Source organism: Theobroma cacao, chromosome 3 (assembly GCF_053813885.1).
Source record: "Theobroma cacao isolate CCN51 chromosome 3, ASM5381388v1, whole genome shotgun sequence".
NCBI lineage: Eukaryota > Viridiplantae > Streptophyta > Magnoliopsida > Malvales > Malvaceae > Theobroma > Theobroma cacao.
The window spans coordinates 38,631,430-38,654,305 of record NC_142641.1 but is presented as its reverse complement, the minus strand read 5'-3'; the positions used below and the strand labels follow the sequence as shown (position 1 = coordinate 38,654,305).

The 22,876-nt window shown below is 35.8% G+C and overlaps 2 protein-coding genes and 1 pseudogene across 3 annotated transcripts; all 3 read right to left on the bottom strand.

The window, feature by feature from the left end:
• Positions 1-4,066: 4,066 nt before the first annotated feature.
• Positions 4,067-6,202, bottom strand: LOC18605497 (MATE efflux family protein). The gene has a single exon (XM_007038527.3). The coding sequence runs from the start codon at positions 6,088-6,090 to the stop codon at positions 4,429-4,431; it is 1,662 nt and encodes a 553-aa protein (XP_007038589.3). The 5' UTR covers positions 6,091-6,202; the 3' UTR covers positions 4,067-4,428.
• A 7,354-nt stretch (positions 6,203-13,556) lies between these two features.
• On the bottom strand, positions 13,557-17,696 carry RS41 (RNA-binding (RRM/RBD/RNP motifs) family protein). Of its 2 annotated transcripts, none has more exons than XM_007038526.3 (6): positions 17,568-17,696; positions 16,613-16,723; positions 15,019-15,131; positions 14,683-14,921; positions 13,937-14,572; positions 13,557-13,829 (listed from the first exon to the last, which is right to left on the bottom strand). In XM_007038526.3, the coding sequence occupies exons 2-6, from the start codon at positions 16,716-16,718 to the stop codon at positions 13,805-13,807; spliced, it is 1,119 nt and encodes a 372-aa protein (XP_007038588.3). In that variant the 5' UTR covers positions 16,719-16,723; positions 17,568-17,696; the 3' UTR covers positions 13,557-13,804. The 2 variants fall into 2 exon arrangements, with proteins under 2 accessions (XP_007038588.3, XP_017973002.2); XM_018117513.2 differs by lacking the exon at positions 17,568-17,696 and adding an exon at positions 15,346-15,667.
• Positions 17,697-18,886: 1,190 nt separating this feature from the next.
• Positions 18,887-22,651, bottom strand: LOC108661180 (LOB domain-containing protein 23 pseudogene; annotated as a pseudogene).
• Between the last annotated feature and the right edge of the window lie 225 nt (positions 22,652-22,876).

Genomic DNA, 22,876 nt, shown 5'->3' with positions numbered 1-22,876 from the left:
AAAGATCATGGCATGTGGAGAAATAGTATTATTTATAATTTTTACTTTAATTAGTGCCAATTAATAGTGTTTATTTATATAACTAAAACATTAATACTACTCATAGAGGGGCAAAGAACGACGGACTTGTATCGTTTACTGTATAGATATAGCATAGAAAACCTTTCTTTTTCCCTCTCCCAGGCTGTTACTTAGTATTTTAATTTCGGTCAAAGATATATGTGTCGAGTGCATTTATTTTTTAAATAAAAAGATAACTTTGTTTTTCAATAGTATAAAAGATAATTTTAATAAGGCATAATCACGAGGACATTGTAATACAAAAATGTTTATTTAACTTTAATTACCATAAAGTTTGTCTAAAAAAATTCAAAAAAAAAATTTGCTTCTTGTCCCAAATTCTCCTCCTTCAATAATGATACATATCTAATTTCGTGAAAACTTTCTGTCAATACTTATAAATTAATTTGATGGTTGATTATTTTTTTTCTCTCACTCTTAGTTTTCTATATATATGTATTTGAACTCAGGAAAGAATTAAAATAATAGTGCGGATTAATGCTAAATGAAATATAGTAATCCCAAGGTCAGCCAAAGCTAACATTGACGAAAGCTAAGGAAGAAACATAACAAAAATAGTTGGTAGGATCTCTCTTTCAGCATGTGGGTCCTTCAAAATGTTTTTGACCTCAATTTAAAATTGCCGGAATCAGCTCCCATTCAACCCTGTGGTCAACTACCCATTCCTGCAATGTAGTGGTTATCAAAATTTGCCCTTAATAGAACAAGGAAAATTATTACTCATAAAAATGTAGGATCAAATTGCATTTTTCATTAACAAAACCTTCAATATATATATATATATATATATATATATATATATATATATATATATATATATATATTGGCAAGACCTCCAAGATTTAATTTCACAAATTAATTTATATCATTAAGTGACATGTGTCCAAATTTATAATTACGAAAATTATTGAGTAGACATATTTAATTTAATGAAATGTGATACGTGTTTAACCTTGCTTGTCAAAAATTTTTAAATTTTGTCATTGGTGTGTAAATAAAATAATAAATCAAACTATTGTATTACTTAATCTTGATTTTTCATATGATACCAATGAGTAATTTTCAATTCTAAAGCCTTTGATGTTATCATTAATTAACAAATTAAACCTACAAAAGAATACAACTTGCATGCTATGCCTTTTGTCATTACCTTAAAAATACAGGGTACAGCTATATATATATGTACCTATTCTACTCCTTGTTGCTGAAAATGGTTTGATTTTAATTGAATCGGTTGTAAAATTTAACAATAATAAGATGGTTATGTTATGTACTTGGGTTCCCGTTAGATATTCCTAGAAAATTAAAATTATCCGGAGATTAGGGTTATAAATCCGAGATTTTATTTGTAATTTATAGTGCAAAGTCAATTGGACAATACTTTAATTAAGGAGCAGTTTGAGAGTCATTAACAAAGAGTTTTATTTATATAAAAAAACAAAGGCAATTCATTCTTTATTCCTTGTTAGGCACTAATTATTAATTTTTTTTTGAAAGGCTAATTATTTAAATTTTGATGGAAAAAAAGTTGAAAAGGCAATTAGTCTAATGCATAGAAGAGTCTGACAAAATTGTAGAATTTGGATTATTAACAACTCTATATATCATGGGTTATAATTTATTACTTTTGCTGACTTTAGGTTTTTCATTTTTTTCCTTTGCTTTGTTGACTATATATTAATGGATTATTACTCGTGCTTACACATAGTACATGCGCTTTCATTAATATTTTCTCCATACCCACCCCTTATCATAAAACTTCAATGTAAGTCAGTTAAAATGTTTCAGTTCGAGATCTGTATTTCTTTTATTATAAAATAGAAAATGTCTTTTATTTTTTATGCATCATTACTTCCATGGCCAACTTATATATATATATATATATATATATATATATAATATGCATATGGTCAACTTGAGAATGGTTCAATGATCAAGATTCTTTCTAACTCTATACATAGTAAATGATATTGGGTTTGAAGTAATACGATTAACGGGCGATCCCTATAACATGGAGTACATGGACAAATGAATATATCTATCTTTGATGAAGATGTAGATTTTAATTGCATGATTATTCTGTTTTTATTTAGATGGAAATCATCCTGTCATGTCAATCTTCTTTCATAAATCATCTACTTTCAATTTTCTTAGATTCTTTAAAAGCTTAAATGGTATTAACGCCATAAAATTGAGTGCTTTTTCCGAACGGGGCTAATTACGTAGCAAAACAATGAAACAAGAAGAATTGATTCTCAAGTGGAAAGAATCCAAGCTTTGTTTTGTTCTCCTTGTTTTGGCTTGTTCAATTGGGGTTGCCTTTTTTGAGTCTTGAGGTAAATAAAGAAAGTAAACCAATGGTGGTCAACTCATTGTGATTATTATTGTTATTGTATGAACACGGTCCAAAGGAGTTAAGGAATAATGGCATAAAAACTTTTCTAGAATTCCCCGAATATCAACAGATAGATTTTAAAATTCCAAGACTATATATAGCTCTCATGGTCCCAAACTTTAATGCATGAAAGAAACATAGCTTATTCTTTTTCAGAGTCTTGAGCATGACTCTCATCTTCGATTGACTTCCATTAAGAGTATTCTGCAAGTTGAGGCAATGCCCACTTGCACTCTGCATCTGCATATGTTCCTTCGGTTATCACCTCAAAGATTCCAATTTTCAGGCTTCCACATTTGGCCTACACACCCTCTCTCTCTCTCTCTCTCTCTCTTGTTTTAATCTAAACGGTTTCATGATCCAAAAAAAGGAAGAAAAAAAAAAAAAACAAGTGCTGCTACTACTAGTCAATAGCTTAGGATCACACACATTTAGGAAATTACTAGATTAATCTAAAATCAAGTCCAAAAAACAATGATGGAATTAACATTATGTTATGCCAACCCACGCATAGGGAGGGAGAGACTAAGCCTTTAGCCTGCCGGCAGTCTAAATTGGGGGATACGTGGTGTACCCTCACAGACTTCCAACTGATACAACTCGACTTTAAGGGTTTTTAGGCATTTAATATAGCTGCATATTGCATAATAACGAATCTTATGTTTTGTTTTCTTACTCTTTGTAGCTTTTCCGAGGTTAGGTTTGGTAATGCCATGACAAATTTAACATGTTGAAATTAGAGTACTAATGTAGATCCGATATCTGTTGATGGGGTAGTGCGCACTACCACACAAATTTTGAGGTCTCATGAAGAATTCTCCGACATCTAAAGGTAGGAGTCCTCAAGAAGTAAAAACAACTACTATTTTGGACACGCATTACGTATAAGTTTTTGAATTACTGTCTCTTCTTTTCCTTATAATCAATAATTTTTTATTATATATTCCTTTCATGGAGTCATAGGCACAGTTTAAGGAAGTTAAACCTATTATCACGCTTTAATTGTGATTTCCCTGAAATTTTTTCGCCAGTGGATTGTTGAGTCAGAATGATAATTGATACCACTAGCAGACCTCATTTAGTGTGAGAGTGAGACCCTTTGTACAGCAGTTTATAAAGGGTGTCTAGACTGGCAAAATAAATGCAAATCAGTTCACACAATGACCGAATAAGCTTAATTCGGTGGCTTCAAAGTTCAACCCTCTTACAAGTAACATGGGACATGCCTCATATAATCCTATTGTCCTGTGGAAAAGTTTTTTGGCTGCGTCTCCTGCTCGTGTGTCATGCAATGAAAATAAGACATGCGTTGATGAGGCACCGTCTTCCAGAATCCTCAGCTTTGTTAGATGCCCCAGCTGAGTTGGCATTCTTCATTGATCTAACTTGAAAAACATTCAAGGACCCTGTTTTCCTTGTACATTCAAAGACTTTAATAAACTAAGCACATCCATTCCTTTATGTGCAAGCTTAATTGAGTTGAGTTGACGATTATGGGCTGTTACATTTTTGGCATCGAGTGGGAAGCTTAAGCTCCACTCACTGTGATTGTAAATGTAGGATGAACAACTGTCTCTTTAGTCAAAAGAATAAAATAAAAACCAATATTAGACTTTGAATCAAATTACTACAAATAGTTGCTTTTGTACTTGTTTTGGTATACAGGTACAATTCTAAAAAACAAGGTACAGTACAGAAAACGGTGAGTAGCATACACTCGAGTGACATTGTTGCTCCTTCCCATCACATTCAACTTTTTGCTGCTTCGTTTGTATACAATTAAAAATCAGTGGGAAATGGCAAAGAAAGTCCAAAGGACAGCTTTGCCCTCGCAGGAAAGAAAATTGAATAACTTCCCTCTTTTCTCCCTCCCTCGCTCCAAGCTATACAGGTTAGATAAAACTAACAAAAATATAGTAGCAACAATAATAACAATAAAAAAAAGAGATTAATTAAACGAGGCAATAATGATCAGGTTTCTCTAAATCTCCTAACAAACAAAAAGAATCCTCCTTGATTTCTGCTTTGAGTAGCTTCTCTTGCTCAACTTCTTTGCTGTCATCAACCACCACTACTGTTCCGGTCAGCTCCTTAGCTCTTTGAGCCTCAGAATCCCAGTCCGTCCTAACCAAAACCATCATCATGGTCAGCATACATGAGCCCTGGGCAGCCAATAGTCCAAGCCACAATCCCTTGAAATCAAATCCTGCAAAAAAACCTAGCCATACTGCCACCGGCATACCAACAAGGTAGAAGCAACCAAGGTTTATGTTTGCTCCTACTTTTGGCCTGGCTGTGCCTCTTAGCACTCCGCAGCCTGTAGTTTGTGGGCAGTTTCCGAGCTCACACAAGCCGATTATAGGCAAAACAAGAGAGGTTAATGCTATGATCTCTCTATCATCAGTAAACATGCTAGCCCACATGTTCCTAACCATCACCGCAAACAGGAGTGCTGAAAAGCCCAGCATGAAGCCACAAAACAGGCCAACAAAGGCAGCGAGTTTGGCCCTTTTGGGTTGGTTTGCACCAAGTTCATTTCCAACTCTTGTTGATACACTGAAGCTTAGAGAAGATGGGAATATGTAGATTAGCGCCGTTGTTTGAATCAAAATGCCCATTGAAGCAACAGTAGCTTCGGGGTTTAGTAACAACCCGCACAGAAGAATCATGATCTCATACCACCACCATTCAAGGCAGACTGAAATGCAGCTTGGAATGGCTAAATTCGTCAGGGATTTCCATTCTTTAAAGCACTCCATCGAAAATCCTCCCCATGTCTTTTTGTGGACTCCAAAGTAAAGGATATAGATTATTAATGAACCTACGAGATTGAAGTTTGTTAAAACCCCGCTAAGAGCAACTCCCTTGATTCCTAATTTAAGGTGTGATACAAGAAGGTAATTGATTGGTATGTGTAGAAGAATAGAAAGAATGGCGCAACATGTTAGAGGGAAAGTTATGGATTGGGTTCTAAGATAAATTCTTAATGGGTGCAAAAGAGACTGAGCCAAGAGGTCAGGAACAGAGTAAACAAGATATGATTGTGCTTCTGTGGCTATAGTTTCATCCTGACCACAAAGTATGAGTATTGTCTTCATGTTTATCCATAGAAGGGAAATGGGCAGCGAAGAAACAAAAAGCAAAAGCACCGTTCGTTGCAACGTGATTCCAAGGAGGGTATACTTTCTGGCACCAAAGGCTTGTCCACAAATGGATTCCATTCCCATGGCGAGACCAGAAAGAATAGAGTAGCCGGTGATATTGGCAAATCCAATGGCAAGCGAACCACCTGCCAAGGCAAGCTCACCGAGGCGGCCAAGAAAGAGCATGGAAATCAATGAGCGGGAGTATAACATGAGCCCTGTCAGTATCATAGGAAGAGCTATCTTAGCTATAGAAATGGCTTCCTTGACTGCAAGAGGGAGAGAAGGGGCCCCGTCTTGCTTCTGGGGCTGGATTGGTACGGGGTACTTTTGTTCCTGGTTTGGTACTGTTGGGCTTTTGGGGATCAACGGTTCGTAAATGTTGGACCCTTCCGAGTCTCTGATTGAGAGAAGGTAAGGAACGTTGGAATTGCATTTGCAGGAGTGAGGAGAGGGTGTAAGCTGGCACATCTTTTTGTATTCAAGTGGAAAATGCTCAGAGAGATGGAGCGAGAGAGAAAGAAAGAGCGAGAGCGAGAGAGAGTTGGAGGGGGGAGTTATCTGAGGGGGAGTTGAGGGGGTTTTTATAGTGGGTTTTGGTGGACGGCTCCAGGATTTCAAATTTGCTTTGAACTTCACACGCACTTCACCAAGTTAGGACTCGCCCACTTTTTGTAAGCTCCTTAATGTCGTGTTGCGACCGGCCTGGGGGGGGCACATGGGAGCAAGGGCGCAAAAAAAAAAAAAAAACCATCACTTTGTTAACTAAGATTCGAGATTAATGACTGATTTTTGTTTCTGTTTATGTTTCTTCAACCCAAAATTCCAATTCTAAATAAAGGGTTTTTGCAAAACAGATGAGCATCAACTGTAAGGATAATTAAAATGAGAAAGGAGTCAAAGAATGGCATTGTGGACGTTCTCGGGTTGAAGCTGTAGCACACAATTACTTTGGCCGAGTGTCCTGAAAATAAGGACAAAATAGGAGATTGGACTTTCACACATGACGCTTTTTGCAATGTACAAAAAGGTCTATTAGGACCATCAATGTTGTCTCCACACTAAGGAATTCTTACATGTATCCTTTGGCAGAAGGTTACTGTATAGCCTTTTGCCACCCTAAAATTGTCCGCTGTGGCTGGACGCTTATCGATTGCGCCACTTTACTTGTTTAACTCCACTGTTTCATGATCAGTCCAAAGTTGCTCTTGTCCCGTATAATACCCCAATTACAACAACAAAAAAAGATGTTTGGGACTTTTAAAATCTAAGATAATTTCTTGTTGAACTTGTGAATTTTGAGTATATGCCTAGAAAGGTAAAAGATATACCAATTTTCAGTTCATTTGACCCTTCGTTCCCTTGTGCCCTTTCTGAATAGGGCCCTCAGGGGAAACATTTGATTCAGTTTATTTTTTCTGTTGTTGGTGTTGTCTAGGGCAAAGGACAGTGCGTTGAGGGCTTAAAGGGGGGCACGTACTTCAAACTCATCTGGGGTTGTGTCTCATGTTTCGGGCAACCATAGTCAAGTCAGCTTTTTGTTTGGGGGAGTGTTCAAGTCCTGAGTCCGCACTACAAAGACCCTCTACCAAGGAACAGTCGCCATGTGGCTCGAAGTGATGGTTCCACGCAGCTGAGTGGGTTGGTATACATATTTTTGCTGTAACTGCTCACTCTCAAGCCCTTTACAAGCATGGAGCCTGAGCCCACGGTTTGGGACCTCTTTTGACCCACAAACTACGTAAAGACAACGCCGTGGTCCTAAAAAAACGTGTGGAAAATTCTACTAAATGGAGATTGGAGAGCTCGCAAACTTTGCTTGTTTAGAGCTCCATTTCTTTGATTCCTTACTTGACCACCCCAAATTGAGTTCCCATTCTTTTCTTTTGGAAAGTGTTGCCTTTAAACGGATGATTTTATGCCTATGCATTCTTCAACAACATAGATGAAGTCCCACCACCTTCGTAGCTATTTTTGGGGGATATTGTTTTGTCCCTGTTGAAATTCACACTAGTAACTTTTTTTTCTTCATTGTGTGGCTAGGAGGTCTTCCACCTTTCGGTGGATCCCTGGGAACCTTAGGTTGAGTTAATAATTATGCTATATACTTGTTTCTATACAAGACCAAAGAAAACAAAAACAAGGACAAAGGAGGGAAAAAGCCAAGGGAAAATCAGCATGGCAGCGTCAATGCCCAAAGACTTGACTGGCATTTCATATAGGACTAAATTTTCTAGTTTCACCAAATGCTAATTAGTAAACTCTTAACTTTTCCTATTCACATTAGATCAGTCCTTGATTGTTTACTTTATTAATTTATGATTGACTTATAGGATGATGATTCATTTTTGTATTGTTGTAAAGAAAATTTAAGCCTAAAAATTCAAGCCTTATGTCAGCCAAAATTAATGGTGATAATGTGAAAACATTTTTGAGTAAAAAGAAAAGCGAAGAATGGGAATTAGAAAAGGTAAAAGAAGCTTCCTGGCCCTAAAATCATGAGGGTCGAGGGAAAAGGCCATCATTAACGAGCCTTAGATTGCTGCAATTAGAAACAAGTCTTGCAACCGATGTGATAGTTGATTAGCCCACAATGGACTGAATCCCAAGCATTGATCAAGCATGCATATGGGCGCAAAAACATTATGAATTGGGAGACAAGTTATTAATTCATGGACATTGATCACCAATTTAGTTTGAATAGGTCAGAAGATTGTAAAAGAGACCAAATGTGTTTATTCCCCCTTTCCCATTCTCGTTTTGAACCTGGCCTGGAAGACCTTTTCCACATTTGAATTTGTATTTAATGATACAAACTTTACTCTTTACATACTTATTTAGAAATTCTTTTAGACATACTGTGCATGCATCTATATATTGCATTCAAATTAGAGAAATCCATTTGATTCCAAATTCGTCATATCTTGTAAAAGCTTAATTAGGTGTCCATTAATTCATTTGACACTTCTGAATTGAGAAGGCTATGAAGCTAGCATGAACTAGCCACGACTTTCCTTGTGCATCAAAATTTGACTAGGAAAAAGAGAGAGAAAAATAAAGGTGGATGTCTTTTCATTACTCTTTCGGCCCTGATCTCCATAACTAATCTACAACTTCATTATTAAGTGGTAGATTGCCTTACAAAATGTTAACTTCATTCTAAACTTAAAATATTTCACCAATTCATTATAATCATAACACCCTTTCGCTTGTTATTTTTCTGTTTGAAAGAAAAGACAGTTCTGATCAGTATGTTCCTTTGGCTTGTTATTTCGAGACGACGCAAAACAACAGTTGACATTACTAGTAATAGTATTGTGGCACTAAGAGACAATGAAAGTCTTAGAGCCAGAGCTGCCCTAGTAACTCCTTCGTTGGTGTAAACTCTAAGCTAGCTAAAAGCTCTTGTTTCAACCGCTCAATTAACTAAATAACCTGATCTTAGTCTTATCCTCTGTCCCTAGCTAATGGTAGTTAAAGACTGATCTATCTAGAAACTGAAAAAAAAAAAAAAGAAGAGAAAAAGGACAAAAGCCTTAAGCAAAAAGAGATGATAAGCTTAAGGAAAAAGATTGATTATGAGAGATAAAACTAAATCCCCTTCACATTTCTATATTGAATAACAATATTGGATCCATATTCTATGATAACTCTTCTTGTAGTCAAGATTTGATTGGGATCCTTGGGTGAGTCATGGACAGCATTATAGTTCAAAAGAAGGAGAGATGTTATCTAGAATTATTTACTTTAAAGTTTCAGGCTGATTTTGCTATATCAACTAAACTAAGACTAAATTAGTTTGAACACTTAGTTTTTTCTTTTCTAACTAAGCGATTAAGAGAAGGATCCTATGTTTCCTTTTTGACTTTGTCTTCTTCATTTAAGGCTAAAGCCATTCTTTGGTCTTGCTTTGTTTGCTTACCTTTCTTCTCCACTTAAAGCCACATTCCCATTTGGCTGCTTCCACAGAGACGAGACGCATTGAGTGAATTAACGATGAGGTTGGTTAGTATGTCACACGTGTTCAATATGGCACGTGCCGACTCATGCAGCCATATATTATACTTTAATGGAATTAATTAATAAGCTACAACAGAAAATGCAAATCGCCATGGAAATTTGTAGGGTCATGGAAACTCTTTTACTATATATGCATACATACACATAAAATATTAATTCTCTAAGGGCAAGAAAAGAAGTAAAAATTCACACATCTTGTATGAATTAATTGTTCTCTAAATTACAAAGGGTATAAGTTAATTCTCTGATGCAACAGCTTTTTCAATTTTCTTCTATTAAATTTAACCTAAAAAACGTCTTTTCTCTTCCTTCTTGCTGTCCTCTCTGCTTCTCATCTCATACTCAATACAAACTCAAGCTTTAGTAAATCGATCCATCAATGTAGCAAGCTTTATTTCAAGTTAATGCGTAAGGATCGTAATGGGTATCTTGTTATAGGGTACTCGCGAATGCCTAATCCAATTATATAGAATTAGGGTACCTTATAATCAGATTTAGATAATAATTTTACTATCCGTATCAGGTTCGGTTACCATCCCTTGGGTACTCGGTACCCGAAGTCGATTATGTTTTTTTTAATTTTATGTAATTAAAGACAAACTTATATTGTTAATTAAATTAATTTATGAAATTCTGATTATTAATTAAGTTGTAATATCTTTTAGTACATATACTTTACATTGTGTTAATTTATAAAGAATATAATTATTATATATATATATATATATATATATACTTTTACTACATATTCTTTAAATGTATAAACATATTTACTTTTTATTTTGTATTAACGTTATAAAAATTATAATTTATAAAATTATTAATTATAATATATATACCTTTGTTTATATAAACTTATAAAATTTATTCTTAAAAAGAAATTGTGAGATTAGAATAATTTTAGAACTTAGCTATTTTTTTTAATTTCATGTAATTAATAACAAACCTATATAGTTAATTAAACTTGTAATGTTATTTAAGTTGTTATTTGGATATTTGTTTTTAGTTATTTAAGTTGATATATTTGAGATATTTGTTTTTTATAATTTAAATTTAAAGTTTATTGTTTGTGTGTTTTTATAAATTTAATTATTAGTGAATTATATGAAATATGGATTGAAATATTATTATATATAAATACGGGTACGAATTTGGGTTCGGGTAATTAGGTACTCATGAAGAACATTTTAATTATTTTTTTAATATAATCAAGTTTTTAAACGAGTTTGGGTAATTATTAAGTAGTAGATATGTATTAGGGTTTGAGTTAGGATAGTAAATTTTAAAAATATTCACGTAATTATAAGATTTGGTATCCCATTTACTAATCGAGTTCGAGTTTGGATATTTCAAAATTAACGGATACTATATCCATTAACATCCCGATTAATGCATGACATATATATGCAGCAATGCCTTGATCATGTGACTACTTGTGCATGGGAATCATATAGTATACTAGTAGGTACTAACTAGCAATATATATATATATATATATATATATATGTGTGTGTGTATAAATAGCAAAATGAGTATACGATCAGATATGGCCAAAAAGAATATATATGGATTTGATATTTGGACACATAGAGTGGTGAAGGATGAGGCAGCTGAAAGTTCATCAACCCAAGCAAATAACTTTCAAAGATTTTGTACAAAGTGGTGACGTAAAAGCGTCCATGAAAATAAGAAAAGCACTACTCCGATGGTGGTCTTTGCTTTTTCAAAAGCAAGGTGAAAAGAAAGAAAGATGTCACGTTTATTTAAAAAACTCAATATCTTTTGAAGGAAGGGTTTTGTTTGTACAGTGCATTTATATCTCACAATCTACAATATTGTCCGTTAGCTTTTCATAGGCTTGTGTGTCAGTTTACTCGCAATCAGGTAAATGAAAAGTGGCTTAGATTACTAAGAGTCCAAGACCCACCTGTCCAGGGAAAATATTCATATAGTAACATGCATAGCAATTAGGAATACTTGTTGCAAAGAGTACAATTTATGATATGACAAATCTCCTTGACTATATAAATTAAGATAAATGTTGAATGCTTTATTCATATACAAGACTCGATAATTTACTACACATTAAGTTTTCCAGTGTATAACATGAATGAAACATCCCCATCGTGTTCTTCCTTTAGATATGTAAATAAACAAAAAATTAATAGGGACAACCCATACGATAGTTTAAATGATTAGCAAAATCATATAAGGATAAAATTTAAATATAAAATACAAAAAAAAATGTCTACAAAGCTGTTTTTCAGTGAATATATTCTTATGGAGAGTGGCAAGGAATAATGGAATAATATTGCGCAGAAAATTAGCCAATGCCCTTACGTGGTGAAACCTTCGGATTGAGCAAAACCAAACAGAGAAAAGGAAAAGAAATTCCATTAATCAAAAGAATACGAAGGGACAAAAGAAACAAAACAAAGAAGGGATGATTTCGCTTGGGAAAGCTCGGATGTATCTTGGAAACGTGCCTTTAGAATGACGAAAGAGGCAAGGAGGACAGCATTAATATAGTGACACGTGTCAAAGTGGACCCCTCAGATAGCGCATGGTACGGTGGAATCTATTATTTCTTCAAGTGTTTCCTTTAATGTGACAGCTTATCTGTATCGTGATTTGCACCTAAAAGGGGAAAGCCACAATTTCCACCACGCTCTTTTTTCAGGATGTGCAACAGACGCTCCAACTAATGTGTTATGACAGTGATTTTTGTTTTTAGGAGAAAGAGTAGTGCTGTCTGAAAAAGCTTGTGCAATTTGGTAGACGCACTTCGCCACTTGTGATTTTACTTTTTCAACGGTCGCTGAAATTTGGGCAGTCTTCTTTTGGAAGGGGGTGAATCACTGAACCCGGTCCTCCCAATTTTATTTCTTAGTCAGAATAATTAATGGGAAAAAAACCATTAGGCCATGAGCAATTAGTTGCTTTCAGCCGATGGAATCAAAAAAAGGGGCAGCAAGTTGCTTCAATGGATCAAAGCCCAATTGCCGTTCTCCACTAAGAAGATGGTTTCCATTGTTTCGTCGAGTCAAAAAAGAAAAGAAAAGAAAAGCTCAATCTGTTTTTGTTTTTATTATTATTATTATTTCGTTTGCTTCTGTTTCCAGGAGAAGCTCATACAAATGTAAGTGATGACGTAAAGACACTTAGACGCTTACAATCGGCTTTCATAAGTTAACCTCTAAAGTTTATGATGCAATTCAAAGTTGTAAGATGGTATGTGGAATTTATAAGTAGAGGGCATGATATCTTTAGTTTACAGTTTCAACTATAACCACACTTTCCTTGTTGTCCATGTGAATTATGAATCTCTTTTTGAGTTTAATATCAAGAGATCCAACTCTATACTAAATCTGTAGAAAGCCTTGGCCAGTTCCAGATGTGGTTGCTCTGGTGGAGAATGCGATGCTGATTAGGACAGTAGCGGTGGGTTCATTTGCTGGCTCGGCCTGATTAAGACGACACCTCACAACCAGTGGCCCTGGCTCCAATCCTCTGAGAGCCGGTCTAAACATGAATGCTCCTCTTCTGGAATAAAAGCATCTATCCGGTACTCCTTCCCCGGAAATCTATTTGTCCCAATAGCCGGGCTCTCTCTACGATGAGTATATTTGTGCATATCTCAACCGTTAAGAGATAGGGATTTTTTAATCCAGGGTGAGGCAACGGGAAGGAAGTATTGATAATTAATTAGAGTTAGTGGTAAACATACGTAAGGTAGAAAAAACGCTACTCTAGTTTGAAAACGGATAGATGAAATATATACAAAAATGATAGAAACTTTTATTCCTAAAGAGGAACATTTCTCTTTTAATTCTAACAAATTCTGATTCCAAATATAGTTTATGTTAACCAAACACAACTATAAAACATTAGCATAGCTAAAGAAATCTAGAGACATATTAAAGGAGACCAAAAATAAATAACATATTCCATAAAATGAGTTTCACATGCAAAGTAAACAGGATTATCCATTGCACCTAAACTAGAAATCTAGGATTTAAAAGTATGCACTACAACATAAGGTCAGACTCCAACTCTAATGTAATTGCAGAAACAGTTGCCATTAAAGACATGCAAATAACAGGACTTCCAACTGACTTCTGCCTCAAAGACAAAGGTCTTCCTCCAAAGCTCCTCAAGATCCTAATCATTCCTCTGCTGGTGGTGATTGACTGAAGTTCGAATGACAACAGATAAAAGTCAAAAAAAAAAAAAAATCAATCTCCATAGTCAGAACCACAAAATATGTAGCAAAATTTTAGATGATAATTATACAGACCTGCGATATCTCTCATTGACGGGGCTTTCAGCTCCACCACCATAGGGACTGTCCCTTCCTTCAGGCATAGAACTTGGGCTGGGACCACGACCATTTTCAGGGCTAGCTCTATCTCTTTCATATGGGCTATGGCTGGGTCCACGACCATTATCAGAGCTGGGCCTTTCTCTTCTATATGGACTATGACTAGGGCTACGATCATTCTCAGCACTATGCTTCTCCCTCCTATAGGGACTATTGCTGGGACCTCGACCATTCTCGGGGCTAGCCCTCTCTTTCCTATAAGGGCTTCGACTGGAGCCACGAGCATGGTCAGCACCAGCCCTCTCTCTTCGGTAAGGACTACGGCTAGTGCCCCGGCCATATTCAGGGCTAACTCTATCTCTCTTATAGGGACTTGGACTGCGGCCCCTACCATAATCAGGGCTCCCCCTCTCCTTCCTATAAGGACTACGACTAGAGCCACGGCCATAATCAGGGCTACCCCTCTCTCTTCGGTAGGGACTTGGAGATCGCCTTTTGTCACGACCTCTCTCAGGTGACCTATCACGACTTCGATCAGGGCTGTATCCATTTCTGCGCTCATCGTCATCTCGAACAGCATATTCCACTGAAATAACTCTATCCGTCAGCTTGCTGCAAATAGAAGAGAAACCAAGGTTCAGAAACAAACAGTAAATCTACTCAGAATATCTTTAAATTAAAAGGAGGAACCGTTGATTTCTCTTAGGATGCAGGCTTTCTACCTCATATTTGTAGCCTCCAATGCTCTGGTGGCATCGTCCTGTGAATCATATTGTACAAATGCAAAATTCCTTCTGATCCTTACACTCACAATCTTTCCATATGATTCAAAGTGCCTTTCCAAATCCCTAGTCCGAGTATGATATGGATCAAAATTGATGACAAATAAAGTCTTTGAAGGTCTTGTATTTGCTGAAGATCTTCTTGAACCACCCCCAGGCCTTCTAATGCCACGCTCTTGCTACAACATAAAGTAGAAAGGCATTTATTAAGATGAGACAATAAACAAGAATGCAGTAAACTGATCTTCATCAAAACTAACAATATCAAAACATTACTTTTGTCCATTCAACACGAAGCCTGCGTCCTTTTCGACCAAATTCCGTCCGATCAAGTGCTCGTATGGCATCTTCAGCATCTCTCTCATCTTCCATATATATGAAAGCAAATCCTATAAACCAAAAAAGAGTTAGAACACTCATTATCAGTTTCATACAGGTGGAAAATGATAACTAAGGTACAAATCCTCCCGCCAAAGGAATCTTCAATCAGTTGGCATTTCCTCTTCGGCAAGATACAAGCCACCTAAAATCCTACCCCTAGGACAAAATTTTGGCAAGCTCCCTGTAATCTATAAACTAAGACCAGTAAAAGTAGTAACAGACCTTGTGTGAAGAACTAAGTGATGTCAAGGAACAAGAATCCAAAAGTGGATGTCTCATGGTAGGTCAATGGAATTAGTGTGCCTTCTCCATTTTTTCTGCAGCCTCTGCCATGAGGTCGGCAATGTTTCTACCTTGAAACATGTCTGAATTTGAGGGCTGGGCAAAAGTCATGAGGAATGAAAGGGAAAAATGCCTGAGGAAAATGAGGGATGGTGGTGCCATGGCGGATCAGAGTGACTCTTCTTGAAAGCAAGAAGAGGAAGCTCGTCACAGGCATGAAATAGAATTCTGAGGAGTCCCTCCATTACATCCCAAGAAAATCCTGCGCCAAAGAAAATGTTGAGTATGGGGGCTTATTTTTCAAAAATATTCTTTTTTTTCCCTTAAAACACATCCTGCACCCCCAGTCAAACTCAACAAAGGATGATCGATGTTGCTGAATCGTGTGTTATGAGGTCATACTGCTGCACAGCCATCATGATAGGGACTTCAACCTCCATGGATTGAAAGTAGGATGCACTGACATTCCTTGTCGCTGCAGGACCTTACTCTCTTAACGCGGTATGTGTGTACAAATTGCTCTATATTTTAGATTGTTCATACATGTACTATTAAAGATTGTAAAACTTAAGTAAGTATTTAATTTAAGCCTGTTTTGCGTAGTTTATGAATACATTATCAAGATTATATTTAAAAACAAAAAAACAACAAAAAATAGTAAACAAAATCTCATAAATCCCTAAAAAATCACCACAAACTGCTTTAAATATCATGTTGTGTACTACCAGCTCAGTTAACATCCAAACTAAGATATAGAGTCCTGTCTGTGTCGTCACCAGTAGAAAAGATCCAACACAACCAAAATTCCGACAAAGAGAGCTCCTACTTCTACATAGAGGGAGCTCATCTTTAGTCACCTCTGACTCATACATGAAATTATCTATTACTGATATCAGAAACAAATGGTTATTATTTCAAAAAATTCATCATAGAATATTTTGTGAGAAATTCAAGTTCAACACCAAACAACCAGTTTGGCTTCATTTACTTATTGATACCAAAATGGAATCAATTTTAACTGTGCCATAATCAAATACAAAAAGAGCTTTTCAAGCATACGATATTCTAAAAGCTTTACAAGCTACACATCCAGCCAAATTTTAGCCATAGCATAAAATGAAAATTAAAAAAAAAGGGCAATGATAGCCACAACTTTCACATGGATCCAATAGTCAATAACACAGATAACAAGAACAAGTGGACTTACCAGACTTCATATCCACTCTTTCTACTCTCCCATATTTTCTGAAGAGTCTTTCCAAATCAGACTGACGGGCATCGTACTCAAAGTTTCCACAGAAAATGGGCCTCATATTGCCTGAGAAGAAGACGTGGAAATTTTTTTCCATGATTATTTCACATAAAGATACATATACATACAAAGAGAGGAACTTGTCAAAACCAGTGAACTAGCCATCCAGAATTAATGCATTCTAACATGTTCAAAAGAGAATGAGCAGAGCAGCATTAACAATACCCTGCATCAACAGATATTCCAATGCTAAGTAGCAAACAAATAAAGAAAATTATGCAGCATACACCAGCAAGGCCATGAGGCAGGGAATCTTCCTATCTATTTGAAATATAGCACCAACGTCATCTCCAAAAACACACCCCATGAATCAAAGGGCGAAAATTTGCTTTCTAAGAGAAGAAATTTTCTCTAAATAATTAAGTACAAATATTTCATTTATTTCTTTATTGTGGTTCACAGCATTCGTTTATAGCAACAAATAAATAAATAGATCAGCCATATTAACCAATTGATAAAAATGCAGGTCATACAGAGCGACAATAAAGTGTAGATTAGGGGTTTTCCTTTTACAATTACATCAGAGCTACATGATATTTTTTCTCTTTAAAAAAAAAGAGCTAAAATTAAAATCAGACCTACACGATCTACATCACGAAATAATGAAGTCAAAAAAATCAGATCTACCATAAAGGATAAATAACTCTAGATCTGCACCAAAACTTCCTCTTAGATGCCAATAACCCAAGGAGAAGAGTAAAATAAGAGCCAAATCTAAACCATTGAATTAAAAGAACTATAGAACCCTAATTTTCCTTATCTTTACCCATATTTTCATGGAAAATCAGTAAAAAATCTCTGAAAATAAAAATTAAACAAAATAAATATGGTGATTAGAGTATTCTTTTACCTTCGAAAGCACCGATTTCGTAAAGCAATCAAGGAAAATTCGAAACCCTAGTGAAAGAGTCCTGCGATATTTTTTACGAACGGACCAAAGTGTGAAGCTCGTGAGTCAAATAAATAACAGGAAAATGACGTTCGTACATCCGCGAGCCCTTAAGGTTTGATATATTTCCGGAAGTGCCCTTTGCCAACGTTGCGGCTAAAATGAGAATATCCTAACTTGACCCCGATATTAATCCACATTACCGTTCTTATCCTGTTCATTTTAATTTTCTTGTAACTTTTATGCATTCCCCAGATTTTAATTTCATAGACTATTATTACCCTTTTACGGAAACCTAACTTTAAATCAACTATAAAATAATCTTTTACAATACAGTATTACTTTTAACAATTTTTTAAAAATAAAAAAAAATTGATATAAAAATAACATGTATAGAATCAAAACTTACAAAATGAGGTTGTAATTGTAGAAATATTATAAAGCTGTGTACCCACAAATAAATAAGCAAAGTTAGAAGGGATGGGTTTATAAATAAGATATCTTGAAGGTTGTTTTCCTTTTTCTTTTACTTTAAGAATTCAGGATGCGCAAAAACCACGTGCTCAGTCACCGGGTGCTGGCAGCGTCACTCAAAAACGCCAAAAAGATCCTTGCCTGGACAGTTGGGCTTCCGTCGTTTGGAATTTGACCAAACTGTTAGGCTAGGTAAGCATTAACGCGCCGCGAACCTGGCCCTAAACCTATGTTTTAAAGGAGATAATAATGAAAATAAAGAAGAAAATTGGAAAAAAAAAGGCCAAATGCATAATTTCAATTGGTTGATTACAAAGATACCCTTTCCAATTTCATATTTTTTTTCTATACCAAAGTGAAAATAAAAAATATTATGATTGAGATACGATTTAATTAATTGGTAATTAGTAATTGGTCTGTTTTGACCCAAAAAAATTGCTTGTTTAAATTCTCTTTAATCAACAAATAAAAACTATTTCATGCATTGTGGCATAAAAGTTGTATGTTAATCATTATTTATCATTTCATATATAGAAACTGATTTCTATTTGTATAAATAAACATTTTAAAATTTATTTCGTGATTATAGAAAGATCTCTGTATGTCCTCTCATTCATTTTATTCCTTTATCAGAGGAAGTGTAAACAATTAGGAGAAATATTCCATAAGAAACCATTATTGGAACAAAAGTCAAAGATGCCCAAACTTGATGCCACCGATTTTGAATACTTTTTTTTTTTTTTGGGGGGGGGGGGGGGGGGGGGGGGGGTGTGGGTTGGGGTTTAAATTTCGTGCTGTTCAACCCATTAATTCGAAACCCCACTATCCCATATAAACCCAGAAGAACCTTGATTGGAGAGGCTGAGGTCGGCAACATTGTCCAATTGTTGTTGCAATGAACTTCAACTTGTTGAGCCTGGAGATGTTGGGCCTGAGATTTCAGAACTGCAATCTCGGCCTGGGTCTTTGCCAGTTGGCTCCCTGCGTTGTGTACCTGTTGCTGCAGCATAAATATGAGCCCAACGCAGCCGTACACGGGGTCTTGGACCCGACATTGTGCCTCGAAGTATAAGGAGTCTGCTGCTTCAACTCGCAAATGGGTTGGGAGTTGCTGGAATTAATCAAAGGAAAACAAGTTAAACCCATGCGTGTGTCAAGAATAACATCTAAAAGTTGGTTTAAACTATTTCTATGAGTTAAAATTCTCGAATATTATGATTATTGTAGACACTAAATCATAAACAAGTAAAAATTAAAAATATAATAAACAAAAAAAATGAATGAATGAAAAATGATGAAAAAAGAAAGGAGAGAGGTACGACTGGCAGGGTGCGGACGCACCCTGCCAGGCACCTCTCTCACCTGCCAAACGCGAAGAATTCGCGTCTGGCAGGATAGTGGAACTTGCCCCTGGGTGCCCAGGGACAAGGCAATGGGGCGTGCCCCCTCCAGAACCCGAGAATCGGGTATAAAGGAGAGGGGGCACTGTAGCATTTTCAGGGGAGAACCTGCAACAAAAACTACCAGCTTTCTAAGCAATGGAGAGCAACCAAGGAGCCGAAAAATAGAGAACAAAAAATAGAAAACCTGCAACAAGAAAAACCCCAGCAGCCACACCAAAAAATCCACAATGAGCACTGAAAAATCAATCAAAAAAGAGAGAAATAGGAATTGATTATTGAGAGTGGGGGTTTTTGGGATTTTGAGCGGAGGAATAAAGAAGGAGGGAGAGGCGGTCTGCTGCCGGCGCAAGAGGAAGGAGAGCTGGGCGGAGGAATAGAGAAGGAGGGAGAGGCGATCTGCTGCCGGCGCAAGAGGAAGGAGAGCTGGGCAGAAAAATAGAGAAGGAGGGAGCCGCGATCTGCTGCCGGTGCTAGAGGAAGGAGAGCTGGGCAGAAAAATAGAGAAAGGAGGGAGAGGCGGTCTGCTGCCGGCGCAAGAGGAAGGAGAGCTGAGCAGAAAAATAGAGAAGGAGGGAGAGGCGGAGCCGCGATCTGCTGCCGGCGCAAGAGGAAGGAGAGCTGAGCAGAGGAATAGAGAAGGAGGGAGAGGCGGAGCCGCGATCTGCCGGCGCAAGAGGAAGGAGAGCAGAGCGAGGCGGAGCTGCAATGCCGACCGACGAAAAGGAAGAAAGCCAGGTTTGGGTATTTGACGAGAAGAAAGAAAACTAAGTAAAAAAAAGAGAGAGCTTGTCTCCTCAGGGCCGAACGACGCCGTTTGGTATCCCATGGAAGGTTGTGCAAAGCTGAACAGTGTGTCTAGCAACAGCCGTGGTCAGTTTAGTTGTGTTGAGGCTCATTCGACTTAATCAGGTAAGGAAAATTTAATTTCTTTGCATAATGGATTTGTGATTATTTAATTGTTTGGGTATCATGGTTTGATTCGTTTAAGTTCAACTCGCAGCATTTAATCTAAGCTTCATAACTTGATGCTAAAAGGTTGATTCGGAAATATTTTTTTACAAAGTCCTAAAAAGGAAATTTTCTGGAGAATGTCTTTAAGATTAAGATTAAATTACTTTATCACAATGCTCTAAAAATTTTAGATATGATGAGCAAGTTTAAAGAGATAATCTAGTTAGAGGATTATAAATATGTATAAATAAGAATATAAATAGAGGCATGAGAAATATTTATGTACGCTAAAATATATATATATATACATACATATATATATATATAGATAAATATGTAGTGAATAAAAATAATATTATATCAAGTATGAAAATAATTATAACAGGGTAGGTAAGAGAACCAACCTTAGAGAATTAACTCCCAAGAAAAGTATCATGACATTAAGGACAAGCAAACAATGCCGATGATGAGATAATCGATCGGGATGCGAGAAGTCGCAATCCCGAGCTTATGTTCCCTAGGCTCGGAATCCGAATCAAGGCCCCACCAGTATGATGGGAGGGTCTCGTTTTTAAGATTCCGAAATCCTTAATAAATAAAGAGCTTGATTATACAACAAAAATTATTACTTGATGAAATTACTTGATAAAAAATAAATAATAAGTAATAAAATAATGATAAAGTGATAACAATTCAAATACATATAATAATTAATTCGTGAAAATACAATATATATGACATTAAATAAGTAAATAAATAAATTAATAATAATAAAAAAATAACTAATTTAAAAGTAAGCATCGAATATTAAGTGGCATAAAGAAATGTGAAGATAAAGATAAAAAAAATAATAAATAAAGATCTTAGGCATTAGGTTTGAATAAAAATCGCTTATGAAAAATATAATAATAATAAAAATATAAAAATATATATAAAATAGTACGATAAAAAAATATATAATTTTTACTCATTAAAATAACATAGAATTATAAACAATTTGTCTAACTATAAATGAAAAACAAAGAACTTAGAACAAAAAAAATGTAAAGTATAAAAATAATAATAATAATAATAATAAGAAATAAGAATAGGAAATAGGATAATAAAATATATAATAAAATAAAAATAATTAATGATAATAAAAAATAAATAATTGCATTAGCATAGCATATATGTATTGCGTCATATATATCATAGCACATAAATATTTCTGTTTTCGAGTCTAAGCCCCGATGATGGGATCTTTCAGGGATCCTGCGAAGGCGGGTATTTCTCGAAAAGTTCCTTAGGTGAAAAGATGTCCCCGAGTCCCACCAGTATGATGGGAGGGCTCGAGAACCATCTTTAATAAAAGGCTTTTGCCCGAATTAGGTTCATTAGGCACAAAATATTATTTTAAAAAGAAAACGTACGATGACCCTGAAGACGGGAATTATTCGTCGAATTTGCGAAGGCGAGTTTCTCGGATAATTCCCTAGGTGAGAGAATATTCCGAGTCCCACCAGTATGATGGGCGGATTCGAAAAATATCCTCGATAAAAGGTTATTTGTCCGGCATTTTTTATCTCACGCCATGCATTTCATCTCGCCACTCATTTGCGTTCCATTTTAGGTTAAATAGGAGATAAAATAAAAATAATAATTAAGGAAATATAGTGAAATTAAAAATTAAAGCCTCATAGGATAATCTAAAAATGGTACCGTTCATGGAACGGGCGTCCGAGGGGTGCTAATCCTTCCCCGGGCGTAACCGTACTCCCGAACCTAGATCCAGAAAATTGTAGACCGGTTTAAGGTTCTTTTCGGTGGGCTTAAAATTAATTTAAGTTTGCATCGATTAGAATCGAGTCAATAGGTGGCCAATCACACCTACTAAAAAAGATTGGTGGCGACTCCTAGTTTAATTTTTTAGTGAGTTTTCACACCCACGTCTAGCGGTGGGGTTCCCGGACCCGCACGTTACGACAATTATCCTATGGCGCTTAATATTTAAAATGTAGCCGATGAAAAATCAATGTTAAGAATTTGCGAACGGAAAAAACACATGCATGGCAAAGAGAAATATACGTGAAGTAATTTTGCAACATTGCTGGCGCCATAGATTCTGTGAACAGAAACAATCTTTGGGGATTATTGGAGGGAAAATAAGGAGAGAAAATGCAATCGGAAGCGCATCTTCTTCTCACATCTGCAAGCCGCACAACGACTAGAATTCATGGCTCTAAATCTATTCAACCCCAGCAAAGGATTCTCTCAATCTTTCTTCTTCTTGGAAAATAAAATCTAATCAAGATTAGAGATAGTGTATATATATATATATATATATATATATATATATATATATATATATATATAGGAGAATTTGCATTTTTCATTAGCAATGGAGAAAATTTTTCTTTAGCTATATTTTTTTCAAAATTTGGGATTTTTATTGTCCTTGGA